Below are 21,388 nucleotides of genomic sequence, written 5' to 3'. Positions count from 1 at the left end.
TTGTATCATTCTTGTATTCCATCATTTTATTTTATAGATTTCAATGTATTGATCAGTGTCTTACATGTCTCACATGTCTCACATTACGGTCTTACATCCCATCAATTTATTTTATAGATTTCAATGTACTCACTATCTTACATGTCTCACATGTCTCGCATTACAGTCTTGCATCTGTTACTTCAGATAATCTAGTCATCTCAGCCTCTACCAATTCTTTATTCTAAATCTTTCATCTCACATTATGAGTCTGTAGTTCTATAAATCCCTTAGTAGTCGTTCGTCTTCTATCTCTCGCCCGTAGTAAACACTTCTTCCACTTTGCTCTTCTTACCTTACTCCTCTCCTCAAGCTTACTCCTTTCATCTCACATTTTGAGTCTGCACTTCTATAAACCCCTTAGTAGTCATTAGTCTTCTATATCTCGCCCGCAGCAAATACTTCTTCCACTTTGCTCTTCTTGCCTTATTCCTCTCCTCAAGCTTACTCCTTTCATCTTGGTTGCCCACAGCCTTACCTTCTCTCCTCAAACATACTCCTTCCATCTTGCCTTACCTCCTCTAGTTATCTTCCTCACTCTCGTTACCTTCCTCCTCTCGTTTCCATGGATCTTTTTGAACTAGTAATCGATTCCGTCGAGGAAGCCATTGGTAGCAACAAACTATGGATTGCCGAGAACCAGGGAAAGAGAGAGGAGAGAAAGCGAAATCCAGCTCCGTTAACCCAGTATGAGAATGATGACTTTGCTTGTCAGAAGGAGGACTTAGAGAAGGAGGAGAAAAGAAAAATAAGTATGGCTACTAGTGAAATAGATAAATTGCAGTCATATAGGAGAGAGCTGACAAACTTTCTAAGTAAGATATCTTCGTGTATGGCTCGTTATGGAAGATTTTCACCCCAGGAAGCACAAGCAATTCGGAATAAACAAAGTGTTATGAAGGAGAAAATTCATCAATCCTTACTTCTCTTCTATAATTTTAACTACATCGATGAGGATGAGATGAGCTCAGCTCTTGAATGGGTTGAATTTAGGATAGAGAGAGAAAATAGATTTGCCTTCCAGTGAGAGGCTTATTGTAACTTTTGGTGTTTTTAAACACCTTTATAAAAATTGTGAGAGTTTGCTACTTCTACTTGTAACTTTTGAAAGTGCTTCCTAAACACGTGAGAGTTTGCTACTTCCACTTGTAACTTTTGAAAGTGCTTCCTAAACACGTGAGAGTTTGCTACTTCCACTTGTAACTTTTGAAAGTGCTTCCTAAATACTATCATTAAATATTCAGAGAGTTTATAATTGCTGGAGCTTATTTTTTTGTGTAACCTATCTCAGGCTTATTGTAACTTTTGGTGTTTATTAACACCTTTATAAATATGGTGAGAGTTTCCTTAATACTGTAACTTTTGAAGGTGTCTATTAACACCATTAAATATCAAGAGAGTTTGTAACTTTTGAAGGCTATTAACACCATTAAATATTAAGAGAGTTTACAACTGCTGAATCTTATTTTTTCTTGTAACTTATCTAGGCTACGTTAAATTTTATAATTTGAGTTTCATCTTCTTTAAAAATATATTAAAAAATGCTTGTTTTTATGTTTTTATATGTGCTTTGAAGATTGGGTTTTTCTTAAATTTTATCCGAAAACTAGTCCAAAAGTATATGTAAAAATGAATTTGTACATTGACAAGTCCAAAATTAATGAAATAAGTGTTGTTCCTAAAAGTGCTAAACTTTAACCATCAATAACAAGGGAATAATAGCACTAGCCTTGACATTGACACGAAAATTAGATCTTAATCGAACTTGCATCTTCATGATTCTATTGATTTGTTTTCTTTCTCATGGAACAAAAGAAGATAAAAAGATAGAGTTTAATGGTGTGTGGGATTTTCGCTCCATGGGAAAAAAAGTATATAATAGTAAATAGTGAAATACCATCCAAATGCAAATATATCCATGAATGCATCTGTGAGTTACAATTGAGCTAGAGATGCATTATAAAGCATAACTCAAGTGTTGAAAGAGGCCTAAGAGGATGCCTAAGCAAATTGGTTATAACAAAGGCCATGCAAGATGAATGTTTTTTATTCCCCCCCCGCCTCCCCTCCCCCCCCCCCCCCAAAAACCCACACGTGGCCTACATTGACATGCAATAGAGGAGCATCCCAAGGGATTTGAACACTCAGGTGGTTGTACACCGAACCTGGATGAGCTATCACTATTGCGCAAGCTGAATAAACTTTGAAGAGATGGAAGAGAATCAAGAAAGAAAGAGCAGGAGAAGTGGTAGCAGTAAGGAGGCGATGAGGAAGGCATATATAACGGTAGAGGCATGCAAGCCTTGCTGTCCAAAGCTATACAAGCTTATCATGATGCCCTTTGTGAAGGGCCAAAGGACAAATAGTACCCATACTGCACATGCAGCCTCTCCTACACCCTCACCCTCCATAACCCTCCCCTTGCATGATAAGAATATGTATGCCAGCACTCCTACGAGATTCACCACTACCAACACCGTTGGCACCACGAACAACCTTGACTTGCTCCTCACTTCGAAGCCTCCTTTCGATGATCCATCGCTATTGTTTCCCTCTTTGTCTAATTTGGGTGTCACCACAAATGCTGTTTCCAATATACCCAGCATCTTTAGCAGCACTTCTCCTGTTGCACATAGAGATGATGATACCAATATGATCGCCTCCATTCTCTCTGCGTTCCACCATTCCTTCATTCCCACACCCACCATCATGTTCTCATAGTAGCCGATTCCATAGTTGAACACAAATAGGGATATGGGCACCAGTATTGCTGGATCAAACACCTGCAAAATGGCCAAGTACTGTCTGTCAACAAGACTCCCTGGCCTTTAGTGACATACATTGGATTGCACTCGAGTGCAAGTAGAAACTGTTGCATACCTTGGGGAGAAGGGGTCTCCCATTGATTAAAGATACGCTTGGCAAGAGCGCATATGTGAACATCGGAAGGCACATCAGGTGGCCGGTGAAATAATAGAGATATATCATCCTTTGCAAATGAGATAATCGCTGCGAGCGCTTGTACAAGATTGGAGACTCTCTGCAGAATAGAAGGATCTCTAGCATTCCGGTGCTCCATCGTCTCCTTGTATTCAACACATCCTCGCTGTTTGTCGGAGCACAGCCTACGAAGGCAGGAGGAGATGGCGTGCAGTATACAGATTTCCAGCCTCGGGAGTGAATTTTGAGTCCCGTTAAAAGATCTTCGACTGTGGAGCCGTATATCCAACCCATCTGCGAAATGATCCAGAGAAAGAGAAGAACATAAATGGTAATTAAAGCAACAGAAAAGAGATGCTTTGGCAGAAAGCTCCCTCTCGCCGACACCTCCTCCAGCTTCCGGCTTTTATCTTCACCGTAACACGTGCCTAACGTACCTCCCGACCCCAATGTGTCCCGTCTTCGTACGTGCAGCTCACCAACTCTCTAGCCTCCTGTAGCAACGAATCCCGTTTCTGTGCTAATACGGTAAGTTCATTGTCATTTGTCCTCCCGCCCAACACGGTTTGCGTGCATGCAACGATTAGAGCGGAAGAGCGGCCGTATTTCGTCCGAGCCTGTTCATAATCGGACAATTGTTTGGTTTCTTCGCCTGGGCAAGCCGCAAAAACAAGTATAATTTCCAACTTAGATTGACAAACTAATAATCGTAACTTCGCAGCTGTTGAAACCCTTCTACAAGGCTAAAACCTGACGACACACAAATAAGGTGACCGTCACACACCTTTCACGCCCTCGGGTTTCTGCCCATATAACGCCTCTCTCTTATGGACACAACCTGTACCACAATAGGGAGGACCTTGAGCACCATCCATGGCTCTCAACCCTATCTGCCAATGTAACAAACGCATTAACTAAGCATTAGTAGCTGCGACCAAGCTTCATATTAAATTTTACCAAGGCCTTAAATTTCCAAGTCCTTTGAGGCGAGACTAGCCTAACTTTTCCGACGTTATCGCCCACCTCCATCACTGTTATCAGTCGATTTCCATAGATGTCATCGTCGTCGACGCCTCCAAAGCACTGTGGAAACTGGACAAAGGCCGTCTCTTTGTCGATCTCTGGGTCAATGAAAAAGCACATCGCGTGATAAATTGCTTTGGCGTTGTTTACGTACATGTCACAGTCGAGGTTCAATATAAACGGTGCGTTTGTCAAAATTCCAGAAACGCGGGTCTGTAGACAACAGATTTAGTAACCACCTGCATCAGAACCTACACTCCCACATACAATAGATCCTCACTGTTCCGTTCTTAGCGAGCACACACGCAAACCAGGGTGCCTACCCCTAATCTTCTATAACTTCATTGACGATGTTTTGTGAAAGAGATCAAAGCGTGAAAGAGACCAAAGCGTTCATAGCACCAGCTTTGAAATGATGCTTATGTTGCGGTCGCTTCTCGCGCGAGATATATGCTAGGAGTGGTAAAGCATTTCCGTCCACGATCCCGGGCTTCTCCTGAATAATCTGCAAAATGCGAACGAAAATGCATGGGCTGTCGTAATTCTTCTTTTGAGGACGGTCTTCGGAGTGACGAACTTGGCTTCCAATTCGAACCTGAAAGATTCCCGGATGATTGCGAGGATCGTTGGCGGCCCATGCAGTGCTTAGTCCATCCAGCAAGAGTTCATGCTTTTGCGGTATCCCGTTATGATATTCCATAGCAGTACTCATTCGACGTTGGAAAAGCTCGTAATCTTTCTGTTTACAAGGAACATATAACCCAACGAGCTGTTACAATCACGTCTTCCCGCAACGAGAGGGAGAAGAAGAGCAAGCTGCATAATTGAACCCCGGAATCCTGCGTGCTTAAGGTGGAAATAGGAAAATTAAAAGAAACTGGCGTAGTCCAACCTTCATATCGTCGAACTCCTTCTTAAAGCCTCTCGCTTCTGCATCATTGGCAGCCTTTCGACTGAAATAAGCAGCGGGAGCACGTGGTTCTACTCGAAAAGTTCTGCAGAACGGTACCCATTTCTGTGCAAACTTGGCTGTCTCTTTCAAAGCCCAAAACGTTAGAAGAGATCCCCCATCGTCGGAAACGTAACAAGCAATTTTATTAACGGGATAGTCCACCGCAAGGACTGATAAGACTGTATTCATAGTCATTAGTGGGGGTTCTTTCAAAGGATCGGCTGTGGTTACAAATACATCCACCGGCGGGACTGCGAAATCTCGCCCTTGGTCGACGTCGGACCTGCATAGTGGACTCACTTTCAGCGACGTTTACAGCTTTTGACGCGGCTGCTTCAATGCTATAGGCAAAATACAGGGAGAATTAGTGTCACCTCTTCTGCATGAGTCTCTCTGGATGGGTTTGTCGCTCTACAGGGAACCATTTCGCAAATAAACATAGCTGCACGACACAGCTTCCTAACAGGCCCTCGCAAGCAAATGCAGCAAAGCTGAGTCGATTGAAGTCTCGTAGGCAAGTGAGGAGACGGTACCACAGAAAGGAAACAAATATTCCCACGCGCAGAAGAAGAAGGGCTTTGTGAACGAGATGGAGTTTGAGAAACTTGGAAGCAACGACATATTCGTGTAGCGGGGGATGAGAATCTGCCATTTGAATGGCCTGGGGATTTGAATGGGGCACGGTTATGGAAAAATGCTATGGAAAGGGGAGATCAAACACGCGAGGTTCTAGGTCTGCTGATTGAGAAAAGAAGAGAAATGCCGGAGTAATGGTCGTCGGTTTCCGTCTCGCTGATGAATATATATAAAACGGCTGACAATTCACGAGTATGGCTACTCTGCTGTTTAGACAGAATGCGTCTTTCACTTCTTTGCTTCGAACGCATTATTGCCGTAAACGTGTGGCCTTTGCGGTTTCCATTTTACATCCTCGCGCTCCTCCACACAAAACACGGCGACGTGATCAACCCAATCAAAAGATGGACGATTCCCCGGCATTTAACTGTCTTAATCAAAGCTCAGCAGGCGTGAGACGTCGGTTACGTCCTGCACCAATGCCGTCAAGTGATGTAAGAGCTCAGAGCATTCAGCATTCTACGTACGCGGAAAGTAACTTGCTTGGACGATTGCGAGCCATCACATGCTTTTAATTGAGACAAGAGAGTCGTAAGTTCTCGCCCCTCGAAGCATACTATTTGTATTACCATTCACCAAGTAACTCGTCCTCGTGTATCTCGAAGCTCTTGGGACGATATAAAATGATTGAGCACCATGCTTGGTTGGAAGTCACACTCCCTAGTACACACCACATGGGCTTGGGAGGACACCCGTCCTTCCTGCAGCTGATTCACTACTCGCTTTCTCGGAGCTCCCTCACTCTCCAATCAAACCCTTCTCCCACCTGAGTCCTCTAGAATAGCCAGTAATTATAGGGTGGCGAAGAAGCTAGGTCGCCTCGGTTCGTGGAGGTAAGTCGCCTCAGTTCGTGCTAGCTACATCAAGAGCCCAGCTCCTATCCGGAGAAGGCAAACCGCCTGAGGATAATCTCCATCGTGTTCCATTTGTCGTTTGCTCAAGGTGCTGAGAAGCCGCTGAGCTGCAAGTGGGGATTGTTTAGCTCATGGGACCCTCTCCTCTCGAACGCCAAACCCGTGAACGCCAAACTCTGAATCCCGTTCACACCCTTCCTTTACCATGCCCTCCCTGTTAGACGTCAGAGAATTTAAAATGTCTGAAAAACCCAACTATTGATGCCCGGAACTTCTCCAGCTGTATCTGCTCCAGCTTCAGCTTTGGATCTTATCCAGCTTCACTTTCAGCGACACTAGGATGTTCTTTGCATTGCCTAGCACAACTTTTACTTTTTTCTCCTGTGTGTTGCAAGATTCGCAGCGGTAGGCTACGACCACCATTTGTGCGCTTGAAAGTGGATCACTGCAAGCATTAGGAGGCAAGCTCATGACTTTTTTGCTAGTTTTGCCAGTACTCTTTGGATCTCACTTTCACTTACATAGTGAAAGTGGATCACTGCAAGCATTAGGAGGCAAGCTCATGACTTTTTTGCTAGTTTTGCCGGTACTCTTTGGATCTTACTATAATAATCATGAGAATCTTTAAGGATTTGAAACACAATGTACTTCCTAGGTTATCTATCCACATGCTACAAGCCCATACTCACTCATACGTGCTTCCACTTACTCCCACCAACCTTTTTATGAAGTTCACCATCCACAATCTCATGCACAAGCAATCATGCATAAGCAATGCATATGATCACATGCATTTACGAGTTTGCATATGTACACACATGAGAACATACATGCACATTCAAATACTTGTATGTGTGTGCGCATGGACGTGCACGTGCATGCATGCATACATCACAACAAGACAAAGCACCCATAGACGCGCGCATAGACGCATTTCATGAACTAAATAAAAAACTTACGGGCGCATCTATTTGCGCGTCTGGAGACCCGCGTCTAATTGCGCGTCTATATATTCGACTTACGCGCGTATAGACGTGCACAAAGACGCATAAATAAACGCGCTTGTAAACGCTTTTATAGACGCGAGTATAGACGCAAGTCGAACAGACAGACGCGGATATAAACGCGTTTTTAAACGCACTGATAGACGCGCCTTTTTTTTAAAAAAAAATTTTACAGAATAGTACTGTGTATGTTGTGTATGCTATATGGTTACAAGAATCCCATATCCCTTTGTAATTCAATTCTTATAGCCAACCGCATTTTAATTACAATTCCAAATAAAATATTACAACTCCAAAACGCAATAAAATTGAAAGCTTAAAAAGTGCTTGTATATACATATAGCACGAAGCTAAGCCACGTCATGTGGCTTCAAGTACAAAAAATAAGGAAGCTAAGCCATGTCATGTGGCTTCAAGTACAAAAAATAAGAGGAGTCTATATACAAGAGGCACGAAGCCAAGCCAGTGGCTTTAAGTACAAAAAAGAATAGTAGCACTACTTCTACGACTAATCCTCGCTCCCTTCTGCGCTCCCTTCTGCACCTGCTTCCTCGTCTTCCTCGTCGTCTTGTGCATGGGGCTGTAAACAAGGGACAACATATATCAATGTATGAAAAATCAAATCTTTACTTATAATTTTGGCATTATTTAATTACTTTCAAATACCTGGGGGGCCTGTCCAGTAGCTCGGGTATACTGCTCCTCAGTAATCAACCCGTCATCATAGAAGTGCCTCCATGTATCTCCTCTGCGATGGTGGCGGTGGTAGGCTGTCTCCACTGGAGTAGGGTATCTGCCCACGATCTCAAGCTGCATGACCGCGATACACTTTGTGGAGGGATTAGTACAAAGAAACAACCAACCTCCTAATAAACTACATAAGCAATATAATTTGAGATCGATACTTACAAATTGGGCCTCCCATGATTCAACACCCCCTGCTCCAAAATGCGTGCTTCCATATTCCTCCATCTGGATCCTCCGTGCCTCCACGTGCTGCAGACTGGGCTCCTCCCTCGCTGACTTCATTGCCTTCTTCCACTCACGCTTGTGAGCGGTGTGGGGCGGGCCCCTTGGACGTTGACCTGCCTCAAGCCTAGCAAGCTCCGCTAGTGCCTGCCTCTTAAGGGAAGATCTTTTATTGCTAAGTATCGTAACAATCTTTGACTTCCCCCATTTATCTGTGAACTGGCGATTGGGGGGGTTAGGATACCTAGAGCGAACAGCAGCGAGGGTCTCCTCAGCCAACCTCTTTGGGTGGTCTTTATAGTGGATAAAGCAATCTCTGTAATTGTTAGCAATTACAGAGCGCATGAAGGCCATGATGTCCTTCCCCTGCGCATCCATCAAGATGCCTCCTGTCTGAGTGATGTCATAATAAATCGTACCATCACCCAGAGGCACGTCTAAATCATCTGAATCATCCTTCTCCTCACCGCCACATGGCCTAAAGCAGCATCCGCCACCGCTCTCCCTGCTACTACGCCTGCTACCCTGTCGTGTCGAGCTCGTACGCTGGCCACTCGTAGCTGGGGACTGCACGGGACTACGCTGACCACTCGTAGCTGGAGAACCGAGTCTCGACGGCTGGGGAGTACGTCGACGGCTCGTCGAGACAGAAGGACCTCCTGACGACATGGGGGAAGGGGCATAAGACGGGATGGCAGAAGGGACATAAGACGGCATGGGGGAAGGGGCATAAGACGGTACGGGGGAAGGGGCATAAGACGGCTGTGCGGACTCCGCTGGGGTGATCTCAGGCGGTGTGGGGTGGCTCGGAGTCTGTAGTGCCGACTCCTGGGGAGTGTTAAGGGTACCCGTCATATACCCGTATAACTCCGCAGGACTAGGAGGGTGCCCTAAAAGATTATATAAATCCTTCCAAATCGATTCCCGCAGATCAGGTGAGCTAGAAGCACTTCCTGGCCACATATGTTGAACTGGAAAATAGGAAACAAATCTATTACTTTGGGAGCTGAGAAGAAAGGGGAAAAAAAAACAGGCTCTGTCAGAGCGCGTCTATAGACCCGTCTGATCTGCGCGTCTATAGACGCATCTAACAGAGCGTTTAACAATTCAAGTAAAAGCGCGTCTACCAGTCCGTCTAACAGTCCGTCTAACAATACGTCTAACAGTGCGTTTAAAAGCGCGTCTAACAGTGCGTTTAAAAGTCCGTTTAACAGAGCGTTTGTCTGAGCGTCTACAGACGCGTCTGTGTGTGTCTTCAACAAGCTAGACGCGCGGATAGACGCGCCCTTAAATGCGCGTTTAGATGCGTCCTCAGACGTGCCTATAGACGCGCTCCGACAGGCGAGAATACTAAAAAGTCGAAAAGGACGTTGCGCCCGACAAAAGAACGTGTCGCTCATACCTAGACCCTGCGTTTCGTGGATGCGAGAAAGTACAAAACTGGAAAGAGCAAGCAAGAACAACTTCAAAAGGACTTACTTGGAAAAAGGTATGGAAGGATCTTTCTTTTCCAAACTTGTTTCTTCTCCTTGTTCGTACTCCTCCTCTTCTTTAGGCTTGGAAGCAAGTGTAGGTACGGTCCCTTTCTCTTGAGTGAAAGCTTGGAACTGTGTATGAGAGGCTCTCTCTTAAGCTTCGAATCTATGGAACTACTAATAAAGAAGGAAGGAAGCCGCTCGCGATGTTTAAGTAATGAAAAGAAAAGCAAAGCGAGCGGCGTGCCGAAAAGCAGGTTTAAAAAGCCGCGTCTATTAGCGCGTTTATAGTCGCGTCTATTAGCGCGTCTATAGTCGCGTCTGAATACACAGAGTAGATGCGTGTTTAGACGCGCCCTTAGATGCGATGATAGACGCGACTATAGACACGGTGATAGACGCAACACAGAGTTTAAATTAAGCATTTGAAGAAGAGCAAATTTGGTGGGTTGTTTGTTTGTAGGATGTCTCCATCTTCAACAAGTAGCTCCAGTGAGGATGAATCCCTCCGTATCCACCATCGCGAAATATGGTTGGAGCAAAAAATCAAATGTCTGTGTGATCGATGTCGAGGAAACATGTATCGTGCACGCAGGATTACGCTCAATCATATCTCAAAGTATGGAGAATGGGATGTGACCGTAAACAGGGTAAGGGTTTGTAAGTTAAGGTTGATTGAGATACCTATGGGTGTTCATATGTTTGAGTTATGATCCCATTTTAATTTGATACAGGATGCAGTGCCACACCCGCACATGTTACCCTATGCCCGTCGTGAGGAGGCGAAGCGTCGGCGATATGAGGTGGGATCTTCAGGAGGGACCGTTACGGATGCATGGAGTGATGGTGATAGTAGCCCTCCGCCATTACCTCATGAAGCCGTGGAGGAGGAGGTGTTCGATGATATGGTGCGGGATTTATATGTCCATCAAGGGAGGGATAATAGCATGGAGCAGGATGATCTTTTTACCGCAGCATCGACTCCACTGTTTGAGGGGTGCACATTCTTTGTTCTACGTGCCTCCCTTGAGTTACTAAACTTGCAAACCATCTATGGATGGAGCAATGCAAGTTTGAATGCATTACTCAAGTAAGCTTTAAAGTCGATTTTGCAAACATGGTGAATTATGCGCGTGGGTCAATTACTCGAATGCTTTTCCTCATTTATGGTCTTTACATGCAGGCTATTGTGTAAAATGCTTCCAAGGGAGAATAAATTACCGACCTCAAGAGATATGGCAAGGCAACATGTGACCTCTCTTGGAGGATTAGATTACAAGCGCATCCATGCATGTGTCAACGATTGCGTTTTGTTTCGTGGACTACATAAGGATGCAAGAGAGTGTCCTACTTGTGGAGAGGCAAGATATAGAGCAGATCTCAAAACCTTGGACGTGCCTCGTAAGGTATTGCAACATTTTCCCATAATCCCTCGCATCCAACATATGTTCAAGTGCAAATCTATTGCAGAGCTCATGTCATGGCATTCTTCCCATCGATCAACCGATGGCAAGTGGGAGAACTCCCGCGGACTCTCCTGCGTGGAAGCATATTGAAGACACATGGCCAAGCTTCAAGGAAGAACCTAGGAGCTTGAGACTTGGATTGGGTATGGACGGTGTGAACCCATTTGGTCTCAAAAGCACGTCTTACAGTGTATGGCCAGTGGTATTGGTGAATTACAATCTTCCACCCTCTATGGCTATTAAGAAAGGACATGTCATGCTGTCCCTTCTAATTCCAGGGAAACATAAAGTCAAAAACCCTGATGTTTATTGGAGCCTTTGATTGATGAGCTAGAGATACTTTGGAGAGGTATCGAGGTGCATGATGTGAGCAGGCCTCCCTCGTCACGAGACTTCAACTGCAAAGCAATCTTCATGTGGACGATGCATGACTTCCAAGGCTATGGCGAGTGTTCAGGTAAGCATTGCATTTTTTAATTATGAATAGGCAAAGGACGTGGCACCCTAAACCCACCTTCCACTCTTAATTGCATCTATTGTTTCAGGTCTCACTACATCGGGTTACCATGCATGTCCTGTTTGTGGTCCTTCGCTAGTTGCCTCATGGGCAGACGCATTGAATAAGGTCATCTATGAGAATCACCATCGATTTCTCCCACCTGATCATCCTAGATATGTTGCCCCTTGGAATGAAGTCCTCCCACAATCACTCACCGCGGGAGATTGGATGAGAATTTGGGACGGTTCCACGACTCCTCCACCTCCATGCAAAGGGGTGTGCATTTGCTTTAATCTCTTATCGGCCAAATATACCACTTGTTGCTTCTCCCTAGGGGCAAAGCGCACAAATTATTTAACTTGTCGTATTGCTTGTGACATCTTCCAATATACTTTACCCATAACAAAGACATCAGCATCAACCATCCTCAATACTATTACAAATGGCTCTACACCTTCTTTTATTCTTTCCACATTTTTCTAGAATAGAGATGATTGTACAAGATGTGCACATTTAGAGCCTAGTATTGCGTACTGCGTCTTTTTCTCTAGCCAATTCGCCCATCATCTATCAGCAATAGTCTCGACTAAAGCTTGATGCACTTCCAACAATCTAGCAAGAACTAGAAAAGAAGTGGCAAATCTAGTTTGACAAAATTGCCTGAGTTGCTTCACAGAGTGCTCTCTGAATAATGCATGCAAGTATTGATGACTCTTTATAAAACTCACTTTGGCATTAGCATCTTGCAGTACTGGTTGCACAAATGGCAATTGTCCAATATCCTTCAACAATAAGTTGAGAGTATGAGTGCCACATGGCACCCATTTTAGAGTGGGATACTTTGCCATGACCATCTCACCTGCAGTCTTGTAATTCGATGCATTATCTATTACTAATGCAGTAACATTCTCATTGCCACCAACTTTGTGAATTGCTCTTTCGTATATTTTTACAATATATGCCAAAGGTTTTTCTTTTAGAAACGTATCAATACTCTCTAAAAATATAGTTCCCTTGGGAGTAATGCACATTACATTTATCAAGGATCTGGCCTGCTTGCTAGTCCATCCATCAAACTCATGGAAGGATTTGCATATCGAAAGAACATCAGATGGAGTGCATGTGCAAGCTCCAACGTCACTGCCTATTTCGAGAAAATGTTGCTTGATGTGAGTAGAACCACCCGTGAACTTGTGTCCATAATATTTGCATTGCAAGAAAGAAACTGAGGCATATACTTTTTGTATCTCTGTCACGTATGACCAAATCTTGCCGGTGCACCATGCTTTTGAAGTTGCCAAAAACAAAATGCAAAAAAACTAATTTGAGTATACAATAGAAACATTATCTAAAATATTTATATCACAAGAGATCAAAGGAACTCAGTAAAGAGAACCTAGAACTCCCACAAACAAAAGAACAAAGACCAAAACCAAAATCCTCACAAGAGATCTTAGGAACTCAAAATGAGATCCTAAATCTCCCTAACAAAAAATCCATCTTATTTCGGACCTTCTAGATTGCTTTCATAACCTTGAGGACCTTTCTTCTTCTTTTCCTTTTTTGATCTCTTATGCTCGACTGGGGAACCAGGCATGAGATAAGAGACATAGGCAAACATTGAGGTTATATGCAAAAATGTAGGAACGTATTCATCCCAATACAAGTATATTTGTATGAAAACTTTATTCGTACAAATACCTATTCGTACAAATAAAAGTTAATCGTACGAATATGTGGGGATGATGTGATGATTTATATAAAAAACGTGACGTGTCACCATTTTTAAAACCGATTTCTTCTTCCATTCGAATCATTTGTGCGATTTTCTTGTTTTTTTTGAATCATGAATTCGAATTTTTCTACTTAGTTGTACGCGGCGGTGAGTGGTATAAGTTTCGTATGGGGGAGGGTGTGATGGATGCACGAGTGGGTTGATGGCTGGATATCGATTTCTCCACTCTCTAGAGTCCAAATTGGTGAAAGAAAAGTTGGGGTAGTGGAGGTGGAGGTGGTGATGGAGCTGCAGCTGCTGCAGCTGCAATTGCGCATGCTTCACAAACCAAAGTGGGGTGGTTTAGGAAGCCTTCCTAAGCAATTGCAGCAGCCTTCCTAAACATCATGAAGGCAAAGACAGGGAGAGTAATGGCATGGTAGTGAAGACGACCGAAGCTGCTCCAGCTAAAAGAGGAAGCTACGATCAATGATGTTGATGAAAAGAGAGTACCTTGGCTATGGCGAAGCTCGAGCTTTCTTTGGCTATGGCAAAAGCTTTAGAAGTTGATGAGGATCCATGAAAAAGTGCAAACATAACAAAAAATTTTGTCATGTTGAACGAGAAATCTACTGGCGGATTAAGCTCCATCTCAGGAGAGCATTAAGCTCCATCTGTTTGTCTTCCGTCCTCCATCTTAGTCGATTTCACACTACAGTGGGGTCTCAAGACAAAAAAACACATTATCGCTTGGCACTATCTCGCCATCCATTATGCGATCATCTTTCAGATCCAATGAAAAGATTTGTGTTTCTACAAGATTTTGCAAGCCCTCACATCTATGATCCAAGAAAGTGCTAAGGTTTCAGATCCTTTCAATGCTCAGGAGCCCATTTTAAAAGAAAAAATTTAAAAATTTAAAAATTTTGTATAAAAGAGAGGGAAAGATGGGTGGGAATAGTTTTTTTTTAATAGCTAGGAATATATAAAGAGAGAGAGTCAGTCATTTCACAAGTACGAGCTAGTGGGAAGGCTTCCAACTTCCAGTGAGATTCTAGAAAAAAGTCCAAAATCAAAATGAAGGTAATGTGAAACATATGGCATATGCTAGATCTTCTCTTTAATTTCTTGAACATGTGGCTCATTTAGAGAAAGAATACAAAATTGAGCAAAATGATTAATTCACATATGGCGCACACCACATCTCCTCTTTCTTTTAAACCTGTAGCTCATTTAGAGAAAATATACAAAACTGAGCAAAATGATTAATTCACATATGGCATACACCATATGTTGTTTTAGAGAATTCACATATGGCATACACCATATGTTGTTTTAGAGAAGGCTTCCTTTGAAGGTGTGGCTTAAGCCACACCTTCATCTAAATATTTCTAAATTTGAGAAAAAAATAAATTAATAGGAAAAAATGTTGTTTCAGAGAAGGCTTCCTTTGATGGTGTGGCTTAAGTCACACCTTCATCTAAATATTTCTAATTTGAGAAAAAAAATTAATAGCAAAAACTGAGGGTTTTTAAGAAAATGTTTCTACTTTATTTTCAAAATAAATTTATTTCCAAAAAACATAAATTCACTTTTGAAGGATATTTTTAATTTTATATCTCAAAACAGGGACCGTTTTCTATATATTTTTATTTTTTTCCCAAATTACTAGCAAAATTGAGGTTTTTCAAAAAATGTTTATAGATTTTGAACTTTTTTGCATTTTTTTCCAAAAAAATATAATTTGACATTTGGATTTTTTTTCAATTTGATAGCTCAAAATGGGGGTTTACTAAAAGAATTCTTCACAGTTTGATTTTTTTTCAATTTAATTTAAAAGAAGATAGGGTTTTAAAACAAATACTTGTACATTTTGATTTTGTTTCTAATTTTATACTATTAAATTATGGTTTAGGGTTTCAATAAGAAATTAAGTGTGTCCAACCATGCAAATGATGTTCCAAGGGTATGATACTTTGCAAGGACTTAGATTTAGGACTATGTAAAGTATCATGCCCATCCAAAACACAAGAAGCATGTTTTATGCTTTTAATACTCATGCAATACACCCTTGCATGATTCATGGAAAGAAAGATGAGTACTAGGACCTATCTACGATGAGTTAGAGACGCGCTCCACTGGGTCTCTCTCTCTCTCTCTCTCTCTCTCTCTCTCTCTCACACACACACACACACACACACACACACACACATTCACACACACTTGTTCTTTAATATACAAACACACACATCAGTGCCCTTACCCCCGTCCTTATCCCCCACTTTTGATTTACTCTTAATGTTCCCCCCATTTGAAAGCCTCCCTTTTACTTTATTTGTTTACTTATTTACTTCCCTTTAAATTTCTTATATTTATCCATATATTTCATATATATACATTTATATGTATTCACACACACACACACACACACACACACACACACACACACACACACATACACACACACACACACACACACACACACACACACACACACACACACACACATACACACACACACACAAACATTGTCTATACCTGACAAGCACATTTATGCACACACACATGTACGCACAACCCCACAAACCCCCAACCTTCTCTTCATAAATTGGATAATTAATTTAATAATTTTATATTTCCCCTCCTTTTATCTATGTATTTATTTACTATTATTTCCTTTTGACAAACCTTTTTTACTAGTCAATGTTACTATATATTTATTTACACAAAAACAACCTTGTGCTTATAATAAAAAACACTCTTATAAGACTTTATTATGATTAATTGGTTTACTTATTGTTTTCATTTTGATAAAGATCTCCCCACTTCGGAGGATCTATGCTACCATTAAATTGCATACCTAATAAATTGCCTACTCTAACCTATTATTGGCTCTATATAGATACCCTACTCTATCCCTACGCTCTCCCCCACTCCCACTCACCGCTTATCTTGATTAACTGCCACCACCCCTCTATCTTGTCATCTCTTTCTTATAGCGACCTTATCTAACAATCCTTTAGTTCTCCTTGCCCATCTTGGTTGTACCTCCACACTTTTGCGCAACTCCCGCCTTAGCTCCCGCTCTGAGCCTCACTTCTCTCTCACAAGTCCCTTATCCTCTTCATTGCTCCTTGCTTTTTCCCTTCCTCATTATAGCTTTCCTCCCCTTTAGCTTCACCTCACTTACGAATGCATGTCTTCTTTGCTTGGAAGCATGGAGTGCAGTGGTTATTCCTCTTTGTGTCTCCCCTTTAATTTGGTTGGCAGTGCTTCCCCCTTTTTTTCATTCACCTCTTTGTGCCATGAGCTGCCTGTTGTGCCTCACAAACACTCTTTCCACATTGGAGTTGCTTCATAGTAGCTCTATGATGCATGGCCATAGTTGATTGTCTTGCAAGCTCTACAGTGCATAGCCCTCTTTAGTCTCTACCATTTTTTCTTTACGAACCATTTTCTCTCTGACTGCCTCTATTGCGAGGACTTATGCTTCACCGGTTTTCTTCCCTTGGTATGTTACGATGGTAGCTGCCTATTGAGCCCAGCTTGCAACCTCACACCCTTACCCACGACCAGTTTTTATGTATTGCAACCGCAACGCAAGTTTATTAGCTCTTCGTAGCTATGTTTAGGGTACTTACGATGATCTCTTCGCCTTCTTATGGTGGTAAATGAACAAGGAAATATGCATGTCCAACTGTGTAAATGATATTCTAGGTGTCTGGTCCTTTGCACAGGTGTCTAATACTTTACACAGGCCCTAATCTTACTAAAGTTAGGCTTGTGCAAAGCATCATGTCCATCAAAGATACATACATAGGTTAGAAATACACCCTTGCATGATTCATGGAAAGAAAGACGAGTACTAGGACCTGTCTACGATGAGTTAGAGACACACTTCACTGGGTCTCTCTCTCTTTCTCTCTCTCTCTCTCTCTCACTCACACACACACACCTCCTCTCTCTCTCTCTCTCCCTCCCTCTCTCTTTCTCTCTCTCTCTCTCTCTCTCTCTCTCTTTCTCTCTCTCTCTCTCTCTCTCATAGCGTGTCAAGCCACATTTACTAACTCCCCTCACACACACACACACATGCGTGTGCATGCACACACATGCATACACACACACACATATATATAATTTTTAGATATGTATATATAGAAATTATATATATGTATTATATATATATATATATATAATATATATAAATAGTACATAATAGGTTATATAATCCCCTCTCCTTATCTCTCTTCCCCCTACTGCTCTATGTGTGTGTGTGTGTGTGTGTGTGTGTGTCCCCGTGTGTGAGATTGGAGGTCAACATGTACAATTGTAGAGTGTCAGAGTTCCAAATGCCAGATGTTTTAAATCTTAATATATGCTAATATATTGAAATCTTAATGTATTTGAAAATAGATATCCATATTTAATACTAAATAAATACATTTAATTCTTAATTTATATGAAAGTTTTTTTTAAATTACAATATGTATTTTGGATCTTAATATATCATAATATATTAAAATATTAAAATATTTTAATTAATTGTAATAAATATTATATTTAAATCCTAATTGAAATACTTTTTTAATAAATAAATATTAACTAAATCTATTATTTTAGTCTTTAGAGTTTAGGGTTAGGGTTTCGATCCTAAACACTTTTAAAATTATTTCAGAAGAAAGTAAATTTATTTTTCTTCATTACTAAATTAAATTATCTTTGTTTCCAATGCAAGATTTCACTCTTGAAGAGGGTTTAGATGTGGTATTATATAGAAACAATGAAGTGGTTGCATTTGGGCAGATATAGAGTTTTGATCCCATGAGCTTGTTTCACTTTCAATGTTGCATTTTCTAGAGAGTCCACTATAGCTGAAGATATGGAAGAAACTGAGTAATTCCTTTTGCATCGTAAATTTTGTGGTAGGAAGGGTGATAAGCCATTGCAAAGTTTGTACCATTCGATGAAATCCAAGAGGGACTTTTTGTTGCCGTTTGTGCAGTACATCCAAAATCAGAGTTAGATGACCAAGGGGGACCAATTTGGGTCACAAAGGTTGCTCGGATAGCACATTCACAACATTATGGTATGAACCCAAACCATAAAAAAGTCTCCCAAAGAGGTATACAATGAAAAAACTTTATGAGGGTTGTTTGGAAAATAAATGGAAATGAGATCCAAAATAAAGAGGCCTTGGTTGAAGTGGAGGTGAGTAGCATCATCCATTGTTGGAAATCAAGGACTCAAATCCTAGATTGATTGAATGATGGAGGAAGCCGATATCTTTTCCCATGTAAACATGTTGCACTTTTGCAAGCCATCCTTTCTTCCCAAGCTTGAACTTCAAGATGTGCCCCTTCCACTCATGCAAGATGTCACCTCTTTTACTCTTGGGAAGCTTATGTGGACCTTTGGCCGATCCTTTCATCACTATCTAGTCATTTAAGCTATAGATGCAAGGGATCCACTCATCCAATGCATTTTTGGTGTTCTAGAAGACACAAGAGGTCAAGCATTGCGTGGTCTTGTAGCCTTGCTCCTCACCATGCTTGCAAAGTTGCAACAGCAAGAATGGGGCTCCTATATAGGGCAATGCAGCTCCAACAGAGGGAGAAGGAGAGGGACAAAGCAGCAACAACAAAGTCATAGGAGAGGGACAAAGCAGCTCTAAGAGAGGCACAAAAGAGGGAGAAGGAGAGGGATAGAGCAGCAGTAATAGAGGCACAAGAGATGGAGAAGGAGAGGGACAGAGTAGCTCCAACAGAGGCACAGGAGAGGGAGAGGGGAGAGAGAGAGAGAGAAAGAGAGAGAGAGAGAGAGAGAGAGAGAGAGAGAGAGAGAGAGAGAGAGAGGAGCTGCAACAAGCAGGCCAGAGCAAGAGGGAGCAGAGAAAGAGGGGGAAGAGGGAAAATGTGTGGGATTTGGTTCAAATGGAGTGATTTGGCAGGCTAGACTGCAGCATTACAATTTTGTGCATCTACATCATCAATCACATTTATTGGTTTATACCTGCTGCTGGCAATTTTGGGCTCATATTGGGGAGGTGCACTTGGTAGGAGGGTCAAACATGGGTTAAGAGGGGGGGATGGTTTGGGTGGTCCCTATGTAAGGGGAGCAACCAATAGGGGCTCTTTGCAGGCCTGCCCACACTCCACCTCAACATATCATTGCCCCACACCTTCTAGCACTCTCATTGGTACACCTCAAATCACTCTCTAATCCCTTGAAATTAGGAAACACTAATTGGAGGCCCTTTCGAGATCCCATTTCTCCCCTAATGCCATGGTTGAGAATCAGACAGGTAGAAAGATTGAAGTCATGAGATCAGACAGAGGAGGTAAACACGTCTTCAGCATTCATGAACTTTTGCAAAAGTAATGGTAGTCAAAGACAATTCACTTGTGCAGATACTACCCAGTAGAATGCAAGATCTGAAAGGAAGAACGGTACTTTAGTAGATAGTCCTAGAGCAATGCTCAGTGAGAAGCATCTTGTAAATCAATACTGGGTGGAAGCAATTGCCACTAGCAACTACTTGCTTAATCAGCTTCCTACTGAACTGATTCAAGGTATGAAACCTTATGAAACATTCACTGGACACAAGCCATGCATTGGGCATCTCTACATATTTGGTTTCATAGCATATGTCCACATACATGATGATCATCGCTAAAAATTGGATGCGAACTCATGTAAATGCATCATGGCTGGCTATAGTGAAGACATCAAAGAATACAAGCTGTATGATCCCATCAACCAAAAGGTCATTATCTCTAAAGATGTAATCTTTGGTGAGGAATCAGAATGGAAAGCCTCAAATGCACAAGAGATAGAGACACTGATTACACAATCATTGATAAAAAAAGGTTGATGAAGAAGAGCAAGAATTTGCAAAAGCACATCAAGAAAAGACACATTAACTCAAACAGTCTAATAGGGAAAGCAGACCACCTACTAGATTGACATATTCTCAAAAAAGGAAAAGAAATCCAAGTTGAAACTGCCAACTATGCTCTTATGACTACCATAATGGCTATAGAAGAGACAGTATAATTCAAAGATGTGATTGACAAGCCAGAATGGCAAACTGCTATGAATGAAGAAATGGAAGCTTTGTATAAGAATAATACGATCTTTCACCAGGAAAGAAGGCCATTGCAAAAAAAGGGTTTACAAAGTGAACTACAACCCAGATGGAATCATTGAAAGATACAATGCAAGACTAGTTGCAAAAGGATTTACACAGCAACATGGTCAAGACCATGATGAGACTTATGCTCCAATAGCAAATATGGATTCCATAAGATTCTTGATATGACTAGTGACACTCAGTAGATGGAATGTGTACCAGTTCGATGTCAAGTATGCTTTTCTCAATGGTTACATAGATGAGGAAGTCTACCCTAAGTCTACATGAAACAACTAGCAGGTTATGTTCAACCAAGAAAAGAGAATCAGGATTGCCATCTCAAGAAAAGTCTCTATGGCTTAAAGCAAGCACCCAAAATTTGGTACAACAGAATCAATAAGTATTTTGCTAATCTGGGATACATGAAATCCAATCCAGATCATACTCTCTACTACAAAGTTCAAGGGGAAGACATTACTATTGCACTTTTGTACATAGATGATCTGATTCTGACAGGAATGATAGCTTCATCCAAAAGTTGAAACAAGACTTATCTACAAAGTTCGACATGAAAGATCTTGAGCTTATGCACTATTGTCTTGGTATTGAGTTCTAAAGAGACTGAGATAGCACCTTTATGAGTCAGCTAAAATATGTTTCCAATCTCCTGAAGAAGTTTCATATGGAA

At 41.8% G+C, this 21,388-nt stretch overlaps 1 protein-coding gene across 2 annotated transcripts; it reads right to left on the bottom strand.

The window, feature by feature from the left end:
* Positions 1-2,129: 2,129 nt before the first annotated feature.
* On the bottom strand, positions 2,130-5,822 carry LOC147884539 (putative cellulose synthase A catalytic subunit 2 [UDP-forming]). 2 transcript variants are annotated; one of them, XM_087397310.1, is made up of 9 exons: positions 5,329-5,822; positions 4,895-5,237; positions 4,598-4,741; positions 4,388-4,507; positions 4,003-4,215; positions 3,764-3,869; positions 3,417-3,631; positions 2,920-3,273; positions 2,130-2,822 (listed from the first exon to the last, which is right to left on the bottom strand). In XM_087397310.1, exons 1-9 carry the CDS (start codon positions 5,604-5,606, stop codon positions 2,262-2,264), a joined length of 2,334 nt encoding a protein of 777 aa, XP_087253436.1. In that variant the 5' UTR covers positions 5,607-5,822; the 3' UTR covers positions 2,130-2,261. The 2 variants fall into 2 exon arrangements, with proteins under 2 accessions (XP_087253436.1, XP_087253437.1); XM_087397311.1 differs by lacking the exon at positions 3,417-3,631 and having other exon boundaries at positions 2,684-2,822.
* Positions 5,823-21,388: the final 15,566 nt, after the last annotated feature.

Source organism: Dipteris shenzhenensis, chromosome 26 (assembly GCF_047967505.1).
Source record: "Dipteris shenzhenensis isolate YYH24624 ecotype China chromosome 26, Dip_SZ_1.0, whole genome shotgun sequence".
Classification (NCBI taxonomy): domain Eukaryota; kingdom Viridiplantae; phylum Streptophyta; class Polypodiopsida; order Gleicheniales; family Dipteridaceae; genus Dipteris; species Dipteris shenzhenensis.
Note: the sequence above shows the minus strand (reverse complement) of the source record. Positions and strands in the feature narration are given on the sequence as shown.

What these genes read in the sequence shown, in the direction of transcription:
- LOC147884539 (XM_087397310.1), bottom strand. Translation starts at nt 5,606, where the DNA reads ATGGCAGATTCTCATCCCCCGCTACACGAATATGTCGTTGCTTCCAAG. An exon ending in GAAACCCGAGGGCGTGAAAG is followed by an intron (nt 3,632 to 3,763) that starts GTGTGTGACGGT and finishes CGGCTTGCCCAG; the next exon opens with GCGAAGAAACCAAACAATTG. An exon ending in GGACACATTGGGGTCGGGAG is followed by an intron (nt 3,274 to 3,416) that starts GTACGTTAGGCA and finishes ATCATTTCGCAG; the next exon opens with ATGGGTTGGATATACGGCTC.